Raw genomic sequence first — 9063 nt, 5'->3', positions numbered from 1 at the left:
GTGAGTGCTTTGTAGCATTAAAATGGCACCATGGAAGGTACGCTTAAAGAGGAGAAACTTGATCTCTTCATTTTTTTCCTTTTTCTATTTTGAGTTTGTTGGTTAACAATGACATACTAACGCAATGTTCATGGTGATTAAAGTAATTTGAGAAATCCTGCCTATTACATTAGTACATAGGGTTCAATGTATGTACATAAATGTCGATGAGTCTACACATATCTTGATTGAAGAAAAAACCTTAAAATACTGCGTTAGACCATTCTTCAACAATCCATAGTGAAGTTATCGAGTCTCGCAAGATTTCTTTTTACATGAACGACATGCTCTTCAGCGGAGAAGAATTTGCCCTCCTACCTTGGCTCTGTATGAGTGAGACCCTCCCTGGAAATTGATTACACCGTAGGCATCAGTGGGACTCGCCTCTGTGTGTTTTTCCACCGACCACTCCTCCAGCTCGGGCATGGACAGGTTGGGGTTTTCACCCAGCCTCACGTCCGAGTACTTCGGGGCCAAGCTGGCTGTAAAGCCAACATGCTGCCGCACCAGCCGTCCACAGCAGCATCTTGAGGGCGAACAGAATCACTTTTAATTGATACAATAAACTACTTATTCTGTTTTATACAGTCTATGCATCTTAGCAGCAATGTTGTAGAACACAAAAGGTACAACATAATATTAGCAATAGTGCATGCTTCATTTATGGCACATTTATAATGGCTATATAACAGATATTTAAAAGCAGGGTGTTATATTATGCAAAAAAATACATTTTGTCTGGTCTTTTACCATGCAATTATGTATATATCCATCAAGTTCATATAAGACCATTTTGTATAGTTCTTAACTGAAAACATTAAAAAAGTCTGCTGGAGACGACCTTTTTTAACGAAACCAATAGCTAATGTTAGCCACTGTAAACTGCATATGAGACGTATGATAAAAATTAATCTGAAACATCCAAATCTCTCCCAGTAATATTACATAAATAAAAAAAATAAAAACTTATCTTAACCTCTACTTTTAATGTGGCTCATTAATGTATTATTACAATCAAGGACGTAAGCTAACCCTAACCCTACCCCTAAGTGTTTTTGTTTTCACACCTTTAATCATCTCATGCAAGAATGTGCATCCGGACGTTGACGTTACATTTTTTAATTTTAATCCCGTCAATTACAAAGAATGAGGGAAAAAAAAGACCAAACAGATACCTACCGGACTAGCTGTTGGCAAATCTGGCATCCTGGAAGGCATCTGAAAGGAATTTAACAGCAACATAATTATTAATTGATTTTCAATGTCAATAAATACAAAACACCTAAATGTGAAGTACATTTGCAAAGATACAAAGACGGTTATAATGATCTGATCTCTCCTAGTAAGACGAAAGCTCTCAGTAGACAGTTTGAGGACATTAAGGAAGGTTATTTATTCTCCCCCCTCAATTAACACTACAATTATAATGACAGACATAACCATTAAATTGTGTGTAAACAGACTCACTTACTCTTTGAAAAGTGGTGGTTAGGGTCTGGGCTTCACACACGATACAATTACACAGTTTTCATTGTTATCACCACAAGGCACACTACAGTACATCTAAGCACATACCTGTGGGGGTCCTTTGACACTGGAAGTATGTACACACATTCCCGCTTGGTGAAAGTGCTTTCTATCCAGGGTTTCTGGGACTGTGAACAAAGAGAGACAGTTTGATATTGTGAACAATGGACAGAGGGGATATGTTCCTGTGGTCGCACTTTATTTTCAGATACAAAATAAAAAGACGTAATAAGCCTTAGCCCACTTTGTATCAAATTAGACCAACACCAGAAATCATGTAATAAAACAGTTAAACACAATTTAAAAGCCAAACACTTAAATTACGCCCAAAATCGCTGCAATTAGTACATAAATGTCATATAACAAGCCTTACTTTATTTTAAACTATACAAAAACAAGAAATGATCTGCTCTTTCTTGTACAGAAAAACGCAAATAAGAAACCATACCTAAATTACGCTGTAACTAGAAATGCATATTGCCGTGTTAAACTCAAACTATAGCTAGCCTACTGTATCTACAAAACATATTTTACAAAATTACACTCCAATTAGAAACCAAATACCTATGCTTATTAGAAGAAAAGTACTGGTAATGTCAAACACCACAGGACTCCGGAGCGCCTCCAGGCATGATGCACTGAAGTTGCGACAGAGGTGACGACGTGACATTCTTCTATTTTGGTTTCTAAATAGACATTGGCATAATACAGGATATTTTCTAGATATAGCAGGCTATATTTTTAATTTAAAACCGCAATATGAGTTTCTATGGCCTTGTTACTGCATGGTGTAACCTATGGTTTCTTATAGCGTCTATGACTGTTTGTTTTATGTCTAATAAAGTAAGGCTTATTATATATTGTGTAGCCTACTAGGCTACTATTAAGGAAGCCTACTGGGATAATTTAGGAGTTTGGCCTTTAATTAGGATATAACTGTAGCCTAAGTCTTTTGTCTAAGAAAAACAACATTAGGCCTATTTCTAGTTAAATGGTCTAATGTGATACAAAGTAGGCTAGCCCACGACTTATTACAACTTTTTAATGTAGGCTACCAAAAAACACAGTGCGACCGCTGCTTATAGCATATTGTTTGCATTTAGAATTCAAGATGCTAAAACAATTGTCTCCTGTGGATGTTGAAAATAATGCTCCTACTGTTTAGTAGTCCTAATTGAGTAGCCTAGGCTTTTTTTTTCTTTTTTTTTACAAACATTCATTGTCAATTTGACAACACTATCAAGCCCAGAGGAATGCAGTTGACCACTCAGATAGTATCACATACCATTCTCTTCACCGTTGAGACTCAGGAAGAGCTGTGGCGTGGCTTTTATCCATCTATCGGCGGTGGAGGTTGGAGAGATCCGCTTCTGCTGAAGCTGCCTGCTCCAACGGTTGCGTTTTCATAGTTGTGCGACTCCAGACTGACGCTACACAACGAACCGGCTCAGCCAGCAGAGTCACGTGGCTAATAGTATTAGATAGCCATTGGCTGCTGCTGTTCATTGGAGCGATACGTCGACGCGGGACGCAGCAGAGTGTCTGCTAATCTATATATCGAGACAGGAGGTCTGTCTGTGATTAAAAATTCATTTTTTGCTTAATTTCTCTCTGAATTTTCAAGCAGTTTACTTTGTTACAAATGCCAGACATGTAGTCTATTTATGACACAGGATGCTCGTCGAGCTAGCGTTAGCTTAATTTAGTGAAAGGAGTCACTAAACTTTATGTTCGTAACAGTCAAATATGGAAAAACACCTTTTTTCATCAGTCAAAGGCTATTCCCGACCACTAGTCTCCTTGATGTTCCACTTCCGAGATTGCACCGGTGATCTCGGAAAATCCGGGGATGTATTTTCGCCGATGTCTGTTTTCTTCCGTTTGCTTTGTGTTGGAATTTGAAACTTCGCTGGATTTATGAGAATTTTGGTTGGCTGCTCCTCAGATCTATGGTAAATTGAGACAGCTTGCTGGACTATCTGTCAAATCTGAGTTTTCTCTGCGCGACTATTTTACAGCGGCTCAGTGCGGAGCCCACCTTTGACGATGTTGATTGGTTTAAAGAAATGCCAATAAAACAGAGCCAGTTTTTCTCCAATCCCGAAATGTTAAGTGGAATAACCAGACCCCCCGCTGCTCCGCAGCGTGAGGATGGTGTGGCAAACCAAGACTATTTCCATGTTGTTTACATTTGGCATTTCTTTTGCAATAAGTAAAAACAGCCAGTAAAAAGATGCATTGTTTTAACTTCCCAAGTCCTGTCACACTCTCAGCCTGACTATTAACATAACAGAACAGCTATGAGATTATGAATTGATCTAAAATAACAAAGCACAGTTCCTCTTTTCTGATAAGGCACCCATACTTTTCTTAAGTATAGCCTACTAACTAGTGTCTTTATTAATGGTTAATAAATCATATACTAATGCTTTATAAATTACTCAGAAGTTATTTATATGAACAACTTTGGGTTGCCAAAGCCTTGTGGGTGGTGTTAATTCTTATCCACATTTGCTTTGTCTTAATGATGTAATTATTCTAATTTAATTCATTAGAAATACTCCTCAACCTTTTTCCCCTGATGAAAGATTTGCAGAGCACCTAGATTAAAATACATGCCTTTACATAGCCTTTATAACAACTTTAACATAGGCAGACTAGATAGTTATGAACACTCTTTTTCATGAATTGACAAGTATAATTGAAGACAATTTGTTGGAAAGTGAGAAGCCCATGAACATGTATTAATGTATGCCTACATTTTTACTGCGTTATTATCAAATAGATAATAACTAACCAAGCACTCAGCAAGGTTTTGAAACCTAACAAATACAACACGTTTTAAATGGCTTAACTGGTCTATTATAAAGGATAGGGAGATAGCGGTTAGACAAAACAAAACTGCAGATTCTATACTATATTTCCTATGATAAATCAGAAGTTTTAAAATATGTGATTATTGTTGTGGAGTGTGGAACATGCACTAATAAAAAAGATAGCTGAATCTAAAATTTAAACGTTACAGATACAGCACTCACAGTCACAACTGAGTTCACACAATTTTCCCCATCTAGACAAGAAACAATAAAGGAACAGGGGACACTGCCTGGATTCATTTCAGGTGGTCCGGCACCCCATAGTCCAGTGCTTCTGGCTTTCTTTTAGTTTACTATCATGATAAACAGGAAATGATGCAAGTTATGTTGCTGGAGTTGTAAGAATTAAAGTTTTTTACTATTTTGTTTAAGAGTGACATACCAAGAAAAACTTGCTCTGCAGAAAGTTGACAATAATGCAGCAGCAAACCCTCAGGGCTGACCAGAAAGTTGCTGAACAAGTAAGATGCCTTTAATATTATGCTATGCACATAAGCACGTAAGCCTTGTTTGTGTAAGTATAAATGTACAATATCCTTCTAGTGACTAGCAGTGAGCATACATTTTGGCAGTATGCCAAGTCAATAGCACTGGGTTGACAATGTTATGGCTGATTAACATCAAATACATATACCAAATACTTCCTCACTGATGAATAGGTAAATGCTATAAAATACAATCTTCAATGTATAGAGTTCATATTGAAAATATATGATACAAACACATAAAATGAACAGTATTCTATAATATGATGGTGACATACTGCTCTTACTCCAGTATAAACAAAACTGTTAAACCTTTTCTTATGAGAACCGTGTTGAGATGTTCAATGGATTTTCAAGTTTCAAGGTTTGCTTTGTTACAAATGCCAGACATGTATTTACGACACATGATGCTTGTATATTAAAAATGCAGGTTTTCATGCCAAAATATCTTATCTTGTGTAGTAGGCTAACTGCAGATTCTATACTATGTTTCTTATGATGAATTAAAAGATTTAAAACACGTGATTATTGCTGAGGAGTGTGGACCATGCACCAATAAAAAATATAGCAGAATCTAAAATGTAAACGGTTACAGATACAGCACTCACAGTCACAACTGAGTTCACATAATTTTCCCCATCCAGACATGAAACAATAAAAAGAACAGGGGACACTGCCTGGATTCATTTCAGGGGTCCATTGCTTCTGGCTTCGTTTTTGATGCAAATGATGCAAGTTATGTTGCTGCAGTTGTAAGAATGAAGGCTTTTTACTGTTTTGTTTAACAGTGACAGACCAAGAAAAACTTGCTCTGTAGAAAGTCTGCAATAATGCAGCAGCAAACCCTCAGGGCTGTCGAGGAAGTTGATGGAACAAGTAAGATGCCTTTAATATTATGCTATGCACAGGCAGCTCGGCACCCAAGCACATAAGTCTTGTTCAGGAACGGAGCCCGCAGCTCACCAACAAGACACACAAACACACACAAACAAACAAACAAACAAATGACATTGACAGAGAGACGGACACGAGACACACGGGGACCAAACACATGCACAGACAGAAACAAGGAGGCCAAAGCACAAGTGTACAGCATGGATTTCAAGGATTCAGCAATGTTGAGCCAAGAGTCCAAAGTCTTTTGTTGCTCTCCATTTATGCAAGCCGTAGAGAGCTCCATATATATGACATCCAAATAGGATAGGGTCCTTGTACGAATAGACAAGTCATGCAGTGGTTTCCAGCATCTTGCAATCGTTTTCTAAGCAGCTGTAAGTCCAGCAAATACAGCAAGTTTTTGAATTTTAGAGAGCTGAAGGGCTAACAAATCATTCAGAATCAAAACACTGACAGTAACGTTAATTAATTAATTATCATTATTCAAGGCAGATATTTTGGATGCAATAGGAGAGAGTTTGGTTCATTTTTTGGTTCATCTTAACTGAATGTTAGATATGGAAGTAACAAAGTAATAATACTCTATATTTAAGTTTTTTTTTACTTATTTGTTTAGCTAATTTTACAGTATTCTCTTATGCATCTTATTTTAGATTTTACAGATTTATTTATATTTCATTATTAGTTCCAGTATTGCTGAACATGTATTTTATCAGTTTGTAGTGCACCCTCAACCATGCCAACGAGAATATGTACAGCACAAAAAACATTATTTAATGAGTTCAAAAATTACACATTATCTGTCTTTTTCAATTCCCATGGCCATGGGACTGAAAAGCTCAACAGAGGCTAAACACATGAAGATGGATTTTCAAGCGTAGATAGAGACTTTCTAACTCACCCCTGAAGCTCTACAGCACCAAAACTTGACATAAACACAGCAGCTGCCTCCCCATGTGTGACTGTGACCTGAGTACCCGGCTCCTGCTACTAGGGCTTAGGGTTTTTGCTTTCAGTGTGCCATCTCACTAAAACTGTCAGGGCTATAACTGCATGGCAATTGCTACTAAATGATGACAGTCAAGTTGCCTTAAATGCATTTTGAGTGTACAATATTTCAGACTGAGGTAGTCACAACATAGCTATTTAACCTGAGCCTGAAGCTGGGAGTGGTACCACAGCTGTGGAAGACCTCCTGTGTGGTACAGGTGCCAAAAACGCCGCACCCTAAAGACCTCAACAACTACAGGCCGGTGGCTCTTACATCGCACCCGATGAAGACGCTGGAGAGACTGGTTCTGCAACACTTCTGCTCCACAGTGGGCCCCTCCATGCACCCGCTGCAGTTTGCCTACAGGCCCAACATCGGAGTGGAGGACGCTGTCATCTTCCTGCAGCATTGTGCCCTCGCCCATCAGGAGAAGCCCGGCAGCACTGTGAGAATCATGTCTTTTGATTTCTTAAGTGCTTTTAACATAAACGTCCAGTCGACGCTTCTGAAGGACAAGCTGGAGAGGACTGGTGTGGACCACCTGCTGTCACAGTGGGTCCTGAACTATCTTACGAACCGGCCACAGTTTGTGAGGGGATGTTACAGTGTGTCTGACCGTCTCATGTGTAGTACGGGTGCCCACCAGGGGGCTGTCCTGGCCCCCTTCCTCTTCACCCTCTCCACGGCAGACTTCAGACACAACACGGACAGCAGTGTTCTGCAGAAGTTCTCTGACGACTCTGCCATTGTCGGCCTCATCACTGATGACGACGACGCAGAGTACAGAGGACTGACACAGAACTTTGTGGACTGGTGTCAGTGAAATCACCTCCTGATCAATGCGGGGAAGACCAAGGAGATGGTGGTCGATTTTCGCAGACGGCGGTCTGCTCCGGTGAACATCCAGGGAATGGACATCGAGAGATTGGACACTTACAAGTACCTGGGTGTTCACCTGAACAACAAACTGAACTGGACTCACAACACAGATGCTCTGTACAATAGGGGTCAGAGCAGAATGTACTTCCTGAGGAAAATGAGGTCCTTTGGAGTGACAGGATCCCTCCTCAAGACTTTCTATGACTGTGTGGTGGCATCAGCCATCCTCCATTCGGTGGTCTGCTGGAGCAGCAGCATCACTGAGAGGGACAGAAACAAGTTGGACAAGGTGATCAAGAGATCCAGCTCTGACCTGGGCTGTCCTCTGGACACAGTGAGAGAGGTGGGAGACAGAAGGGTCCCGGGTAAACTGACAGCTATGCTGTTCCAGGAGTCACACCCCCTGCACCACACCCTGTCAGCCAAGGTTGCCCCTTGAGTCCTGCATTTGTCCTCTCTCTGGAGCCACTGGCCATTTGGCAATTGATTATGGTGCCACCAACATGTTCACTCTCATATGTCTAACACACGTGTCAAACTCAAGGCTTGCGGGCCAAATCCGTCCCCTTGCAAATTTTGATCTGGTCCGCAAATCATTTTAGGTTCCCAAAAAATTTTGGCCCATGTAGTTGCGGAAAACCAAAAACATGGGGAAATGTTTGCAATCCGCAATTACTCCTCACTCAAAGACACATTTATCCGATTTGTTGACTTTGAGACTCAGAAATTCCAACATAACCTAAGAGTTTTCATATTCAGGCAGTGGTTGCAATGAGTGGTCTGTGTGGTAGCCTAAAATCTGATCCATAAGTCAACTTCTAACAGATTCAGATCAGCAGACTCATAGTACGAAGAAACCATCCTTCCAGTGCATGCCTTATCAAACAACATCAGGGTACTTGAGACTGAGAGCTTTTTCCACTTGAGAATGAATTTCATTACTTAGTTATTGTCATAACACGCGCTGCGGCATTCTACATCGGCTGGAGAGTCTTAAGGGACTTATTTGAGCATCCTGATGATAAAGAAATACAGTAGTCCAGCCTGAAAGTAACAAATGCATGGACTAGTTTTTCAGCATCGTTTTGAGACAGGATGTTCCTAATTTTGGCAATGTTACGAAGATGAAAAAAGGCTGTTCTTGAGGTTTGTTTTAGATGGGAAACTGCTCTTCTTTGAGAGTTTTCACATTGACATCTGGTAAAAGTTGCAAGGAGGCAACAGTGCATAAGCTTGGTTTGGCTGGACACGAAGAAAGAACAATATTCACAACTCCAAGGTTCAAATTTAAACACTATGTTTTGATTGTGTACAAAATTGTGACTGGCCTGTGCATGTGTGTGTGTGTGTGTGTGTGTGTGTGTGTGTG

At 39.9% G+C, this 9063-nt stretch overlaps 1 protein-coding gene across 2 annotated transcripts in view; it reads right to left on the bottom strand.

Moving 5' to 3' along the window:
- LOC116689707 (transient receptor potential cation channel subfamily M member 7) overlaps positions 1-2974 on the bottom strand; it is an 89912-nt gene extending 86938 nt beyond the window's left edge. For both annotated transcript variants that reach the window (XM_032516316.1, XM_032516323.1), the window contains exons 1-4: positions 2852-2974; positions 1615-1694; positions 1219-1257; positions 358-565 (exon numbers count right to left, since the gene is read on the bottom strand). In XM_032516316.1, the coding sequence (XP_032372207.1) occupies positions 358-565; positions 1219-1257; positions 1615-1694; positions 2852-2854 (330 nt within the window). In that variant the 5' untranslated portion in view covers positions 2855-2974. The remainder of the gene's footprint in view (positions 1-357; positions 566-1218; positions 1258-1614; positions 1695-2851) is intronic.
- Between the last annotated feature and the right edge of the window lie 6089 nt (positions 2975-9063).

The sequence above is a fragment of the Etheostoma spectabile genome, chromosome 1 (assembly GCF_008692095.1).
Source record: "Etheostoma spectabile isolate EspeVRDwgs_2016 chromosome 1, UIUC_Espe_1.0, whole genome shotgun sequence".
In the NCBI taxonomy this organism is placed as follows: Eukaryota; Metazoa; Chordata; class Actinopteri; order Perciformes; family Percidae; genus Etheostoma; species Etheostoma spectabile.
Note: the sequence above shows the minus strand (reverse complement) of the source record. Positions and strands in the feature narration are given on the sequence as shown.